This window comes from Engystomops pustulosus, chromosome 5 (assembly GCF_040894005.1).
Source record: "Engystomops pustulosus chromosome 5, aEngPut4.maternal, whole genome shotgun sequence".
NCBI lineage: Eukaryota > Metazoa > Chordata > Amphibia > Anura > Leptodactylidae > Engystomops > Engystomops pustulosus.
This window is the reverse complement of record NC_092415.1, coordinates 38509017-38525950: the sequence shown is the minus strand read 5'-3', so window position 1 is coordinate 38525950 and position 16934 is coordinate 38509017. Positions and strand designations below refer to the sequence as shown.

The window sequence follows — 16934 nt, the reverse complement described above, 5'->3', positions numbered from 1 at the left end:
TACATTAAACAGAAAGGTTTAGTACACAGACGCCAGGAGGTAGAATTTCTAGTAATATAAAATGTCCTTTCTTATGTAAATTATTTCTATTTAATGAACACATAACGTAATAAAATGCTAGCATTTAAAATATTCGATAGTAGGCAAAATAAATAAGGCGACACAGCGCCATTTTTACAATCGGAGACGAATGCTTAAAGAATGCTTTAATTATGAAGCGGGTGGTGGGGGTAAGGTATATGGCCTAAATAGCCATTCTACTAATCAGCAGGCTCGAAGAACATTTTATTGAAACATATCCACTTTGCCTTTTTGTGCTCATTCAGTGAATGGGTTCAGGATCTCGTCCATCAGGTACAGTAAATTGTTCTTTGCTAGATAATGTACTCAGACAACTCCTGCTTGTTTAATTCTATTGATTTACAGTGTTAAACTGAAATAATCTGATACCTGCTTCCTGCCCTTGGAATTGTCGTTGCAGAGAGAGAGAGAGAGAAAAAAAAAGAAAGCTGATTAGTTTTTTTCAGCTCTTTTAGCTGTTTTGAATGTATAATTATCATTGCAGGTCATTTGATAGCTGTTCTAATTGCTGCCAACCATTGTCTGCTTGCACTTAATGCTGAAACACGATCAACATCCTACTTTGGTTGATGTTTGGTGGTAAACTTTAATTAACTCTTATTGCATTGAGGAGAAGTTCACTCACAGTGCTACACGACTAATCATTCACCTCCATTATGTCCTGGCAGATCTGCTTGTTCTTGCCTATAACAGATGAACCACTCTGTAATAAAGCCCCAACAACTCAGTTCCATAAGGTTGCTCCACTGTGATATTTTGTTGCTTCTTGTAGGAGATAATTGGGTAAAATAATTATTTGAGCTCTGTATCTGATTTTTCATACACCTATCTCAGATTACCTTTTTCCTGCCAGGCAATATCATTTTAATAGAAAGGGTAGATTTAAGATAACATTATTCCGTCAGCTCTCTCCCACTATGCCTGCTTCTCCTGAATCAATACAATTAAGCTTGTCTCCTGTTGGAATTCTGGTAATTATTTATCTTAAAATACTTTTCCTGTAATGATATTGAAGTTAAGGTAATCAGGTTACTGGCAAATCATGTAGAATTCAACTCTGAATTGCTGTCCGCTTGATTATAATTTGTGTGACATCAAGTTTGTTTGAGAAGGGATAATGTGAGGGTAAAGCAAGGGCCTTATAATTGTGGTTGACATTTGTTTGTTTATAATGAAATCTAATTAAGGTTCATACATCTAAAAACACAAAAGTTAATTACCGAATTGCTCATTTCACTTCTACACAACAGGCAAATTAAGCCTCGATGCAAAGCAACAACAACGAGATTTTTTTTTTTTTTCAAAAAGATGACGCTGTCCAGAAGTAGACTGTCTATTCTCGTTTATACATCATAAAAACAAGTCAAGCTAAGTGAATTAATCACCTATCACCCAAACATCACCAAAGACAATCAAACTATTAACTATTAGATTTCTATCACCTTCAAAAATGAATACTAATAACTCGGTGGGCTTCGAAGACTCAAAAAGATGAACCTTCAACTTAGAGCTGGATCCTAATAAACCATATTGAGTGTTGGCTTTTGTAAGATCTGGACGCCATCTGTTAATTGCCTGACCAGCATCACTACAAGGGGTGTTGAGCGCACTGTTTAAATATGTACTGAAAGGCTTTAAATATACTTTCCCTCAGCCTTACACAGCCTGTTTTTTAAATCATCATGACTTGGAGGGTTGCTAATAGAAATGGAATGTTTCCCGAAATACCTGGCCTGTGATTAGTTTTATGAAGATAATTACAGTGGTGTTAGGCTTCAGACAAAGTTTTTTTCCGTAACCAAAGAATAGAAACTTTATTGTTGGGATGTTGTTAGAACATAGTCGTAAATTATGGTTTCATAGGACCAACTTCATCGTCTAATTGTTTAATGATGCCTTAAAACTCCAACTTGCTTTGTTAAAACAACAGGGGTCCCTCCTCCCATGTGGATATGAACACAGCACATTGTATAGCTCTAGCGACTATATATGTACACAGAAGCATCACCAAGGCTTCTTCTATCACAGAATGGAGCCTTAAAATTACTTTTGATTACTTCAAAACCCCTGCTGACTCAATGTCCTTCTGTTTCTTAACCACACTAATAATTATTAATGAACCATTATTGCGGGGACACTACAATGCTTGTGTTTGTGCCCTTTGAAAAAGTGAACTTCAGTTCACAGAAGCACAGTATGTATTTGTTTTTTGAACCTTGCTGTTGATATAAAAAGCAGCTCCCGAATTACACATCAAAATGAAAAACAAAAGAAAATTGTAGCCTTAGTAAAATAAAAGACCAGATATGGTTTTCATTATTGAAAAATGTGCATTTCGGGCAACTTGTGTTCTAGCAACACTATCCTTTATCGGAGGTCATGGGCTACACACATTGTTTATGTAAGTGGACTTGATGGTTCCCTTTTAAGTGGTCCAAAAAGAGATAGAATAAAGGGGACAAAAACGATGTATGTGGAAAATATATGAATCTTATAAATTGCACTATAGATTGCTTTGCTCTGCTGAAATCAGTGGGTTTGGCCAACATTATTCCAATATGTATAGTATGTATGGGAAACTTTAGTGGTCATAGCGAGATACTTTTTTGTGTTTTTATGGGGTATATTTGCATTTAGGACATGTATGAACTCAGTGGACTCCTGGTCTACAGTATTTTTTATACCTGGCAGAATCCAGATAAATAGTGATGCCGGAGGCTTTGGGTTTACAATTTTAGATGAATATATTTTAGTACACTCTAGTGAATCATCTGTTGCTGGCCATACATGTTATTTTTCATTAGGAAAATTTCGATTGTAGCCAACATGTTGCATGACTCAAATGACAATATTCATGAAATAGCTGTTTGGTCGACAGCTTGTCCATCCTACCGCTACCAGCGCATGTACAGAATATGGGAAGAAACATGAGCATTTCCAGGCACATCTGCTGGTGGCTTTTCTCCGATAAATGATGGTTCATCTACTTCTGTTGGCAAAGACAAGTCAGGGACATCCCTTTTACATAACATTGTTGGATTTTGTGACTCAAATCTGAAGTTTTATTCAACATCAATGCAGTAGAGTAGAGTAGAGTAGAATGCAGGTAACTTCTGATGGTTTGCTGAACCATGGTGAAGCAGATACAGCGATAAAACACTGTTTCAAGCAATATCTTCTGTCTTCCATTTTCCAGGCCCTAGGACCAAAGCAAGTATTAGCGTCCTCTGTTACATTATTGACATTTAGAATGACTACAGTCGTAATGGTTTTGTACAAAGGATGAATAAGGAATGTCACAGAAGTAGCAAATCATTTGTAACAAGAAGTAGTCTCGTTCAGCCATATTCTTTAGAGTTTCGAAGCAACACCACTCCTGTAAGTTCCACCAGGAGACGGATTGCATTGTGGTGGATTTACAGGTTGAAAGTATTGACATATAAATAAACATGGTAATATGATTTGTTAATTCTCTGACATGATTAATGCAGTGAATTTCTTTCAAGAAAGACTTAATGGATTCCAAGGTTAATCTTTCTGTTTAGTAGGATTATGAACTTAAACTTTCAAATCTGAGAGGGATTTTTGAGGGTTGAAGAGGAAATGGATTGGGACCAGTCTCATCAATGAGCAGCTTGTAAAATTGAGTGCAATTTACATAACGGTTAAGTATTTTCCTAATGTACATTGTGTGCATTGTAATACCTGGCAGAACCTTTATGATTTGTAGATTAATATTTATTTAGTAAAGGAAAATCAAAGGGATTAAGAAGTCATCATTTTAGCTCTAATCCTGCTTTGCATAGATGAGACCAAGAGATGCGATTAATGCTTAAGGCTCAACGGGTCTGTATCTTACAGAAATACACATTATTTGCATTGTGTTTCGGTGCACTTAGAGGATTTTTGCCATCACCACTTTGGGCTGATTAGATTGATTGGAAAGAAATATATTACTGCGATGATTGTGGATAGTTAGAATCCCTCTTCTCACCACAAATGATGGGTTTTATTTTATGTGACATTTCCAAAAATGGACTGTGAAGATAAAATATACTTAAATGCGTTACCCTGACATTCCTCTGTAGTTCAGTTAAATAATAAAATATCACCTTCATGCACTACAGATAGTTTAGATTCCTCCTAGTTCACTGGCGTCTAGAAGTAAAGTGAGTAAAAAAACTGAGAAAGATGGAACCATAGAGTAAGTATCATCAATATTATTGCCCGTAAATGTCTGTTAGGATAGAACCTTTATCCTCAGATGATAACCGAGCTACATAAAAGTGTAAATGTATCTAAAAAGTTTGTGTTACTTTTGAAACCAGGTGTAAGGACACTGTGAAATGTAGAGAACTTCTAAAAAATCCAGTGGTGGCAATACACACTAGGTTGACCATGTTTGGTCCTGGATTCTAAAGGCTGTAGAACTACTGTCTACTCACGATTACAGGTCTTTCAATCAACACAGAGTATGATGTTAGAAATCTTGGTCCATGCAATGTGTTCTGTCTGGAAAATATGGCCAGCATATGGTATATATTATGAAGATTGAATAGTAATGCCAATATTTCATTCATTTCAATGTTACTGACTACCTTCTAAAGTGTATAGAGGCCTTTAATGGTAGATGTTGGGCGAGAAAAGTTTAGGACCGTTGAGTCTACTGAGACTTTCACTGTTAATAGACATACCTACGTCATCTAAAAATTAATTAACAAAAATGATACAAGAGTTGTTAATGTACATCTCTTGTAGTTCATATTATGGGGGAGATTTATCATTAGTCCTATGTAGCTTCTTGACGTACAATTGTCACAAATGTTTGCGCAAACATTGTTTTTGCTTTTTTTTAGCGACAAAAAACCCAACTCTAAAGTCACTCAATGGCAGAAAAAATACACCATAGAGTGTGCAACACCGTGTAACACCACATTTATCAACTGAGAATTTTCAAAAGAACGCAAATTTAATCGCAAAACTGCACCACTTAGGAGGTGGTATATGTGGGTCCATTGCTACTACAGGGGGTAGATTTATCTCAAACTTGCACAATTTTAACGTTTTTGCTCAATTTTGAAGTTTTTGCTGAATTTTATTATTGAGGTATCTGAGAATTTGGGAACCTGCCAGTCTAACACATAGACAACTGATCAAAATCCTGCCTAATGATAAATCTCCCCCTATATGGCCATTTGCATATACTAGAATATGGTTTGCTAGTCTACAATGTTGTGAAAAGCCACTAACACCTCCTTTTCTGAAGAGTTCCCAAATGTAGTCAAAATGGGTCAACCACAACCCCACCATGGCTGACATGTTTCATGTTTAACAACAAATATTCCTAATACTGGGCTTCTTGGCAGCAGCTTTCAGACTGATGCTGTTCTGCTTTGTTAATTGTATGGAAATAATTATGCTTGCACTCTTGTCTTTTGCTCATATAAGACAGTGTTCCAAATGTTTCATGCATGTTTGTTTACTGAGGCAACTTACAAGTAATTGCTCTCACTTCTTGCATATTGATTCTGAAATGTTCTTGGAAGAAGAAGGAACATGACTCAGAGCTTAAATCCAGGCTAACAGCAAAAGCCGTAGAATGATATTGATAAACCTTAAAGAAAGACATCTATTGGATTAACCAAGTCAGGTCTGGGGAAATGGTGGTATCTAGATTTGATAGAGTTATGTAAGCTTAAAGTGACTACATAGACTGAGATTCCAAACTCAGCTACCCACTTACTGTCGTATTCATAGCTATATGTTGATGAATCATGGGATCAAATGAACCAGTATCTGCCAATAGACCCCCCTTCCTTAAGGCTGGCCATAAGCATCATCCAAACTCTTGTTCGAATCGCATCTATGTCTCAAAGCCCCTCGAAATACATACATAAGTGTCAAAAGATACCCAAGAATAAAAAAAGTTAAAATCCAGCTGTGCAACTCTTCTTTCCCTATGGGAAAATTGAAATGCCCCCATGCACATGAGATTGCTGTCCAGGCCTGCCAAAATGGATAGGTTCATCTGACATTGATCTAATGTATATGGCCAACATATGACATTATGTGAAGGACAAGTAACTCCATTCATCTTCAGCTGTTTCCAGCCATTAGATTAGTACTTCATCATAACTCGGTAACAAAGATGTTGACATTCATTGCATAAATTACACGAGTACCCCTTAGAAAAATCATACTCAAGATATTTGTCCTCCTTTGATTCCTATGTAAAAGAAAACTCACCAGCCACATAAAATTTGATTAGAAAATTAAAACAATATGAGCTTTTAGCTTTTATGGCCTGGAGGGAGCATAGGGAAGAGATGAGCGGGTGATAGGAGTAGTCATCAGGTAGAATGGCACTTTCCAGTCTGCCTTTGTAAGCTATCTCTTTTCTATGTGCCTACCATTAAAGACATACAATATTTGGTTACATCCCTCTATTCAGACTTAATTACCTTCTCTTCTTTTGTCGTGACATGGGTGGAAAGTTTTTTTTTTTTTTGCTGTGTCAGAAGAGGTCGTCACACATTCTTCTGCAGTTCTCTTCATTAATTCCTCCTTGCAGAAGCATTTTCTATCGTGCTGGGAAGGTAGAAGGGTGTAATGGAAGAACCCTGAACCATCAGCAGGAAGCACTAAGCTGGTTAATGCAGTATAATTGTCTGGACATAGACTGGCCTTTGTTTGTGCGGTTCACTACGAATCAGCTGTAATTAACTCCAGAGTGTTTCCAGATTGCCAGCAAAGAAAAATTACAGCTTTTCTGTTTTAAATTGGAAAGAGCACAAAGACATTAACTATGCAGATTGCTTTTACTTTGATATATTTCTGTCCACTAAGGAAAAGCTTATTTCGCTCCCGCTCCCCCCAAAATAACAATGACTTGGTTATTTGATTTAGGGTCTTTTAAAGTGTAATGGCTACTAAATAGCTCATCTGTTACATATTTTACACGTCAATTTTCATAAGGTTCTTCTAAACACTTTTAAGTCCTTTGGTCTCTAAAACTTGGGGTGGCAACTGTTGATCGTATGGTACTTAGAATTGAATCATTGAAGGCTGTGTTAGAACACCCTTTGTCTACATTGGTTGTACATTGGTCTTGTACATTTTCACCATTGACCAGGCTTGAATTGCCAAAAAGCCATCAAATATTTAAATTTGACTTACTTATATTTTATTCACTAAATGCACTGGTAGATCTCACCTATCTCTACATTGGGCGTTGGGCATGTGCCTTCACAACACTGACCAGGCATCTTACTAGATAACTAGACAAACCAAAAGACTATCAAATATTTTAAATTGACGTAAGGTCGTCGGTAGATACAACCTATGTCTACATTGGTTGTCTGTCTTGTGTCTTCTCAAATGTGACCAGGCATCTAGTGACTAGAATCACCAAAAGACCATCTTCTATTTCAAGTTGACTTGAATAGAAATTATTCACTGAGTGCACTGCTAGATACAACATTGAGTGTTGGTCTTGTGCCTTCTCAACAGTGACCACACATCTTACTAGGTGGCTAGAGTCACCAAAAGGCCATCAGATATTTCAAGTTGACTTGTCGGCTCCTTGTTTTTGATGATGGGCTATCTTTTTATATGGGAGAAAAGGGTGGGTTTTCAACATGTAACGTCAGCAATTACAAAGTCAATTGGACAAAACTCCACTCGTTTACCACCAAATACACTACTTCATAGTCAAGGATTTTTGACATTGGCTTAAAAAAGGGTACCAGCAAAAGTTTCTAGCTAATAGCTCAAATAATAATCCCCTTGTACAAAAGATCTGTCAGCAACTGATGCAAAGAGAGTCCGGCCAAAATCTTTTTTTTTTCCCCCCTTCTGAATTTAACAATAAGGAATTTAAGCTTCAATGTGGCTTTAGTCACTGAAGAAAAGAAGCTCTTGGTGTCTGCATAATACCACTTTGATGGATTTTTTCATCAGTCCTCTGTACGTGGTAACAAATAAACAAGTATAATTATACTTGTGAAGGCCTATTCATTCCTTTGTCAGGATTAGATATATGTGCAGTTTTCACACTGAGCTTCTCTTTTGTCTTTGCCTAACTCTCTATGACATATTGATAGAGGATTTGGTATGGGGAAAAGGCCACAGCAGAGACAGTGATGACCTTTTGGAAACTTGATATAATTCAAGGATTTTTATTTATTTACTCTCTTTTTTTTCCCCCCTTGTTAAGATTTGTAGGTTGGTAGCACATTATGTCACAAGTGGGCAACTTTTAACCCTTTCTCAAAGAAGAGAATTGATGACAAAGTATTTGAGATGGTCAAATAGCAGATGGAACAGAGAAAAACAATAGGCTAAGAAGCCCATTGGATTTCTCTCTAAGCAGTGTGGCTAACCTAGCATTCCTTTCCTTTCATCCTATCCTCTTGATCAGATCACGTTCTTTTTAATCATTTCACAAACACTGTCTCACTGGACCGTAGAAGGAGGCTGGGACAATCTCAATTAAAAACAGGAGTACACCGTGATTCTTGTTCTTTTGTTCTAATCAGAATTCTGCATTTTAAATACAGAGGAATTCAGCTCCCATTGTTCAGCAAGTGCCTTCTTTTTTTTTTTTTATTAGAAGAGATTTCTGGGTAGGTTTTTCTTTTAGCTTTCGAAGAGCTCAGTAATCATGCAAAACACTTAACTGCTGAGGGGAAGCTACAGTCAATAATTGTGCCAGTGCTTTGTGCCATCACCCCAGATTTTAGATAAAAATTGGGGGCGTTAAAGTCACCTCTTTATACGGCAACAGAACAAGTTCTTATTTACAGAGGTATGTGGGTTTTTTATATTTTATTTATTTTGTTACTTTTAATTTTTGCTGTTCCCTCAGCCTCTGCACCTTGTAGGCTGTGACGCTTTCTTGTGGATAGGTTTTGGAATGAAAGCCTCCTGCATAAGCTGTTAGTGCTTTCTTGTGCTTCTGTTTTGTATTCAGCAGAGAACGTTAAAGTGTTTGCAGTGGCAGGGTTACTGTTTACTTTTCAGCACAACTTTGCTAGAACTTTTTGAAGAAGGGTTATGGCTGCGAAAGGCAGAAATTTTCCTCCTGGGCTGTCTACACTGACACCTTGAAAAAGTATTTGAGTTGACAGGAGTATTAATTAACTGTAACATCTGTTTGTGGAATAACTTCTGTAATTATTTGGATCTTGTGTTTTAATCAGACCACCAAATAAGAAACCTTCTCATATTTTCTCCTGTTGACTGACTTGGGCAAATATACATCACCTATCCACAAGCAGTTTCCCATTAGTTCAAAGAAGTTGTATTTATTTTTTGATATATATTTTCTTTAGTGAAGTGCATATGTGTTTATACAACTGTGACCAAAATCTGATGTCATTGTTTAGGGGGTGTTTGATTAATTTGGGGAGGGAAATGTATAGAAATGTTTGTTATGGCAACAGTACTAGTTAGATTGGTAAACTTTTCTATGTATAGTGATTGCAGGAGTAAGGTATGTGCTTGGCTCCTCCTCTGTGTGACTGTTCCTGTATCTTCGGTAGGAAAGATCACTTTCATCAGTCTTATACTTTTTACCATCCATTTTGAATTTTGTTGAGGTTATCAATTGCACTTTAGGCACCAGCCTGACTGGGATAGATAACACATATTGAGAGTTATCAGACAATGAGATGATTTTTTTATGTTTATGCTGACTGCATTTGTATTTTGATATGGGCATTAGCTAAAAATTCCATTAATGATCTGCAAATCAGCTGAAAATGAACCAAGAAGGTGGAGTTTGGAGTTGTCACTTTTTAATGCACTCATCTTTAGACTTGTATCCTGCAAAGAGCAGTAGGAAATTTACTGTGCTTACATTTCGTGTTGTTTTCCACCCAGACCTTTTGTTTTTGTGCTTGTGGTGTTTGTGCAAAAAAATTTCCCATCCAAAGGTAAACATGTCTGTGTTTACTAATTAGAAAATGATTCCTCTTTCATGCTCTTTGTGATCAAATTATTTCAAAGGGGCTGATATCTCCCAGCATTCCATGTGCATAATTAACCTGTAACTCATCAATGATTAAAATTACACACCAAGCTTTGTGACGCTTGATGCAGAAGCAATTAGACTGTCATTTTAGCCATCACTGATACCAAAACTAATTTGGATTCATTTTCAATCTATGCAGATCGTCTGATGTATCTGATAATTCTCCCATTCTGACATAACTGACACGATTAGATTTGATTACTGTAAAAATGAAACCCTTGGACTCTACATTTTGTCTCCTAAACTGACCTTTAGCCAAGAAAAGTTTCTAAGAGAATCTGGGAAAGAAGATCATCTGTGATTAAGAGCAGGAGACAATAATTTTATTGTTTTTGAGGATTTTTTTTTTAATCACGCCATAAAACCTCACTGAAATAAAGCGTTGTCCGTGATCATAATAACAGAGGGTAAAAGTAGACATTGGAATAAGAACCGTAGAAGCATTACTTACATGGTAAATCCCCCACCGATCCAGTGGCTCCGTTTTACTTGGTAGCTGATAGGACGTGACCACATTTGACCGTGTAACCGTTTACAGTTTTACCATAACAGATCCTTTTGGAACTAAAGCTGACCCAGTTTCTAGAGTTTCCCCTACAAACATCTGATTTGCATAGCAAAATGGTGTCTTTCCATATTTCAGCAGTACTCGGAGAATTGGCCAACAAAATTAAGCAGACTGGGTCTAAAGTGGGAGACCCCCATCCATGACATCCATATGACTAGGACATAGGCTGAGATTGTAGATCAAAGACAGACTAGGACCTGTTGATTGTCAAAGTTCTATTTCTAGATTTACCTACCAATAGGAAGGATCCATTACATGAAATTGAATTCACTGTGGTTTATCTATTTCATGATGTAAATGTGTAGCAATCGAGATGTCCTCTTTTACGAGAGATTTGCTGTTTTGGGTGTCTACTGGAAACCGATGCCATGCATGAGCAAATTTGCAAATGTAATAAATGTAAATTCCTACCAAATAAGTAGGACAGAGTGTTTTCAAAATGGCAATCAGACATTTTCAAGGTCTCCTATGGAAAATAGATGGATAATCATCGCATTTGCTATGACAAATATTTCATCACATTTAATAGATAATTTGCAAATTATAAATTACTGACCAGTACCCTAAGTAATACAAATGTCTTCTCTCAACCTTATTTCTTTATCCAGGTCCCTGACAGGCCGGATGAAATGAGATCCACATGTAGCAATTGCCATGGAAACCTGTGACTCCCCTACTATCTCAAGGCAAGAAAATGGGCAGAGCACATCAATGCTATGTGGAGCGACACAACTTGATAATGAGGTGCCAGAAAAAGTTGCAGGGATGGAGCCTGACAGGGAAAACTGCTCTTCAGATGACAACCTGAGAACGGATGATCGCAAAAGTGAAATCTTGCTGGGTTTTGGTGTGGAGAATGCAGTTGCCACTCAGGTTAACTCAGCAAAAGAGATACCCTGCAACGAATGTGCCACTGCGTTCCCCAGTTTACAGAAATACATGGAACACCACTGCCCCAACGCTCGCCTTCCTGTCTTGAAGGACGACAATGATAGCGAAATAAGCGAGCTAGAGGACAGTGATGTGGAGAATTTATTAGGGGACATAGTTTACCAGCCTGATGGATCAGCTTATATAATTGAGGACTCCAAAGACAGTGGGCAGAATGCACAAACTGGAGCAAATAACAAACTCTTTTCTACAGCTATGTTTCTTGACTCGCTTTCAGCAGCTGGAGAGAAGAGTGATCAGTCTGTTTCAGCATCCATGTCTTTCTACCCACAGATCATTAACACTTTTCATATTGCTTCATCCCTCGGGAAACCATTTACGGCCGATCAGGCTTTCCCAAATACCTCAGCATTAGCAGGAGTTGGTCCTGTGTTGCACAGTTTCCGTGTCTATGATCTCCGACATAAGAGAGACAAAGACTATCTTACCAGTGATGGCTCAGCCAAAAACTCCTGTGTGTCCAAAGATGTTCCAAACAATGTGGACTTGTCTAAATTTGATGGTTGTGTTAGTGATGGGAAAAGGAAACCTGTTTTAATGTGTTTCTTGTGCAAGTTGTCATTTGGTTATATTAGGTCATTTGTAACCCATGCTGTGCATGATCATCGGATGACCCTTAATGACGAGGAGCAAAAGCTTCTCAACAATAAATATGTATCTGCCATAATACAGGGGATTGGCAAGGACAAAGAACCTCTTATAAGCTTTCTGGAACCAAAAAAACCCAACTCTGTTTTCCCCCATTTTTCTACTACAAACCTCATAGGCCCCGATTCAACCTTCCGTGGTTTATGGAGTGCTTTTCATGTTGAAAATGGTGACTCTTTGCAGGCAGGATTTGCATTTTTGAAAGGAAGTGCAAGTTCCGCTGGCTCAACAGAGCAGTTACATGGGGTCAACCAAATGCCAAAGGCTGAAGTGAACTTGGTGGGCTTGCCTAGTCCAAAAGCGAGCACCCCAATTACCTCTATGTCCCACAGCCACTTATCATCTGACTCAAACAAGCAGGTGGACAGCAAAAACCAAGACAGCAACTGTGAAAGGCAAAAAGAGACCAGTAACTCCCATCCTAATGGTGAGCTCCCTATTAAAAGTGAGCCTGCTGAAGGGGTAGATGAAGAAGATTCATATTGTAATGACCTTGATGAGGAGGAGGTATTAGGTGACCTGGCAGATAGTATTGGTAGCAAAGATTTCCCTCTCTTAAACCAAAGCATTTCTCCTTTATCATCCAGTGTGCTAAAATTTATTGAAAAGGGTACCTCCTCATCCTCTGTGACTGTTTCTGATGATTCAGAAAAGAAAAAGCAAACTGCTGTACTTAGAACTAATAGCAATGTTGCTGGTAGCTTTAATATTAGTGGCAAGGACTTTGAGGATGCAAGTGCCAGAAAAGACTGTGCAAATTCTCTTTCACCAAATGAACTAGTTAGAGGAGAAGAAGATAATTCTCATACTCCTCACCAGCATAGCTTGGCACCTGGCATGCCCGGCGCAAATGAGGGCTCCCCAGGAAATGGCATAGAGTGTCCAAAGTGCGACACGGTCCTGGGGTCCTCAAGGTCATTGGGTGGCCACATGACAATGATGCATTCTAGAAACTCTTGCAAAACTTTAAAATGCCCCAAATGCAACTGGCACTATAAGTATCAGCAGACTCTAGAGGCCCATATGAAGGAGAAACATCCAGAGTCAACTGGCACTTGTGCTTATTGTAAGACTGGACAGCCTCACCCTCGGCTTGCCAGGGGTGAAAGTTACACTTGTGGCTATAAACCCTTCCGTTGTGAGGTTTGTAACTACTCTACAACTACCAAAGGCAACCTCAGTATTCATATGCAGTCAGACAAGCACCTAAATAATGTCCAGAACCTACAGAATGGAAATGGTGAGCAGGTCTATGGCCATACTTCCCCAGCACCTAACACAAGTCTCAGTGGCTGTGGGACACCATCTCCATCTAAACCAAAACAAAAACCCACCTGGCGTTGTGAGGTGTGCGATTACGAAACCAATGTGGCACGAAATCTCCGTATTCACATGACGAGTGAAAAGCACATGCACAACATGATGCTTTTGCAGCAAAACATGAAACAGATCCAGCACAATCTGCACTTAGGCCTTGCACCAGCTGAGGCAGAGCTTTATCAGTACTACCTAGCCCAAAATATAGGCCTGACTGGGATGAAACTGGAAAGCCCAGCCGACCCTCAGATGATGATAAACCCATTCCAGCTCGACCCTGCCACAGCTGCAGCATTGGCTCCAGGACTTGGTCAGTACTTTATGTTATTTTACACATATGTATCAAACGTATCATGTCTTATGTATAAGAACTGCTGATATGCAAAACTTAGTCCCTAAAAATTGCTAAAAAATGGGAAATCGTTGTAAATTTTAGCAAGTTTGTATTTTATAGTCTACTTGATATGGGTTAATACTATCTAACTATATTAGTGAATGAGAATATCACTCTCGTACATAACAAACGCTCAAAGAATCGAGAGGTTTTTTTCTATTTACAAGGCAGCTCAATGTTGTAGAGAGGACTTAGACAACATGTGGCTTTTGTTGAACTACTGACTGGCACAACCATGAGTGGTAGATGTGTAACAGCTGCAGATACTCAGACGGCTTACCAGTGCATGAGTTTCAGTAGAAAGTTCCTTTGCTTTTTTTTTTACTTTTTCTATTTTTTCTATTAGCGTCATGGCTTTTCTTAGTTCGGGCAGTATGAGCAATATGTCTGGTGTATAGTAACCGAACTGACTGCACCTATAAAGGCTGCATTTGTCTTTAGTAAGAATGCAATAAGCTATTTATAATACACCGTCAATTATTTAGTGGAACTACAATTAGCTCTCTGTAAATTAATCTAGGGGATGTGGCAAAGCATTCCTGTTTTGTTATTTTATTGATCACCTTTTCTGGCTTTGAAAATACAAATTCCTGAATGACATCATGCCCAGTAGGAGTAATTAAAGCTATCTGATGAGGGAATTTAGAAGTTGAAAGGGATGATTGTAATTGATCCTGATTCAATCCTATTACAGCTTTTTATAGTTTAAGCTCCAGAGAAGGCAAACTCCTGGTCGAGGCTTTATTTTACGGATTCCATTGTGCATATGCTTTGCTTTCTGGTCTCCAAGTTCCTCTCTTCATTTTTTTTTTCCTCTCCTTTTCTCCGTAGTAAATAATGAGCTGCCGCCTGAAATCCGACTTGCCAGTGGTCAGCTAATGGGTGATGACCTGTCCCTCCTTACTACAGGAGAGCTGTCACCTTACATCAGTGACCCAACGTTGAAGCTTTTCCAGTGTGCTGTTTGTAACAAATTCACCTCTGACAGCCTGGAGGCCCTGAATGTGCATGTGAGCAGTGAGCGCTCTCTCCCTGAAGAGGAATGGAGAGCTGTAATTGGAGACATCTACCAGTGCAAGCTGTGTAACTACAACACTCAGCTGAAAGCCAACTTCCAGCTTCACTGCAAAACTGATAAACATATGCAAAAGTATCAACTGGTGGCACATATCAAAGAAGGGGGCAAAAGCAATGAGTGGAGACTGAAATGCATCGCTATTGGTAACCCGGTGCATCTGAAGTGCAATGCTTGTGATTACTACACCAACAGCGTGGATAAATTACGCCTACACACCACCAATCACAGGCATGACGCGGCCGTGCGGCTCTACAAGGTAAGACAACATGGTGGCTTTCTACAGCTTTGCCTGATGTTCTTCAAGCAATGTAGCAAAACTTTGTCTCAGAAAAGTTGCTGCCTATTCCCGGGCTATGGTTCATTGTTTCAGTCTAGTTTAGGAAATGAATGCTGATTGGTTGTAAGAGACCACATTTTATATCATCACCTTACTTTCCTCCATATTTCCCTACTCCCCCACATTCCCTTCCTTCCTTTCTTTATACCTTCTTTTCCTTCCTTCCTTCCTTTCATTCTTTCTTTCTTTCTTTTTCTTTCTTTCTTTTTCTTTCTCTATTCATTTCTCTCTAATTTTTCCTTACTTTTCCCTCCCTCTCTTCCTTCCTTTATGCCTTCCTTCCTTCCTTATTTGTCCATTCTTTTTTCTTTTGATTTTTTCTATTATTTTCCATTCACTATCCTCTCCATCACTCTCTCTTTCACTCACTTTCTCTTTCTATTGTATCCCCTCTTCTTTCTTCCTTCTTTCTTTCATTCCTTCTTCCCTTTCCTTCTTTTCCTCTGCTTAGATGATTTTTCCTTCTTCCCATTTTCCCTCTATCTTTTTCTATCCATTTCCCTTTTCTTATCTATACATTTCATTTCTTACAATAGGGCAAGGAGTTTTGTAAACAAAGGGTCTACAATTTTGAAGCAAAATACGGCTGTAAGTGAATGCACCCTGGGGGTGGTATACAGATAAAAGTGTGTAATATACCTAGTAGGAAGCTCCAAATCTATCAAACAGCACAAAACACTGGTATAAATTTGGCCCATCTTCTGCTGGCCTGATCCAGATCTAAATTGCAGATACAGTAACTATTAATTTCCCCATGTGTTGTTCTTTGTTTAATCCCATTCCCTTTCATATCTGTGGTGTACATGGCTAATAATGACAATCTATCCTACGTGATTACAATATTTGTGTTTGTATACATAGTAAATGCAGGAAGACAATGGATGAGTATTCTACACTAGGAAAATGATAAAATATAATAAGTGTGATGACTATAGGAAATCTCCAGTTATACTTGTCAGAGTTTTGCCTAAGGTAGACTGAGCCCACCCATCTCTGCTAAGTAACTCTCGACTGCTAAAATGATTTGCTGTCAGTTTTGCTGCTGATGGCTGCTTAACGCTGGACTGTTCACTGGCAAGTACACCTCCCATGTGCAATCAATAATCAATAGCATTCATCATGCACGTCTGAGGCTGCTAGGCCTCGCTATAACACCATGAGACAGGCACCAGATCCTGCATGGGCCAAGGCATAGAGTAAGAATAGCGGGGAAAAGACTCCGTACACCAGGCTAGATTCTCCGGTATAAGGGTTAAAATATTCTAAACATATTGTGGAAATCAAGCCACACGACCATAACATGGATGTTCAAGTGTTCAATTAACCAGCAATCGAGAGATGTGCTAAGGCAAGTGCATTAGATAGCAATCAATAATTACGGCCTTGTCTGCTGCAAATTTTCACATGCACATATAAAAAATTATGTGTAATGGTATTCAGAGAAAGGGATGCTATGGAATTACAGGCAGATAGATAGATGGATAGATAGATAATAAATAGATATTAGATAGATAGATAGATAGATAG

At 38.4% G+C, this 16934-nt stretch overlaps 1 protein-coding gene across 7 annotated transcripts in view; it reads left to right on the top strand.

The window, feature by feature from the left end:
- The window catches only part of ZFHX4 (zinc finger homeobox 4), a 134806-nt gene that overhangs the window by 17128 nt on the left and 100744 nt on the right, over positions 1-16934 (top strand). For all 7 annotated transcript variants that reach the window (XM_072151682.1, XM_072151678.1, XM_072151684.1 and 4 more), the window contains 2 exons: positions 11291-13908; positions 14824-15326. In XM_072151682.1, the coding sequence (XP_072007783.1) occupies positions 11337-13908; positions 14824-15326 (3075 nt within the window). In that variant the 5' untranslated portion in view covers positions 11291-11336. The remainder of the gene's footprint in view (positions 1-11290; positions 13909-14823; positions 15327-16934) is intronic.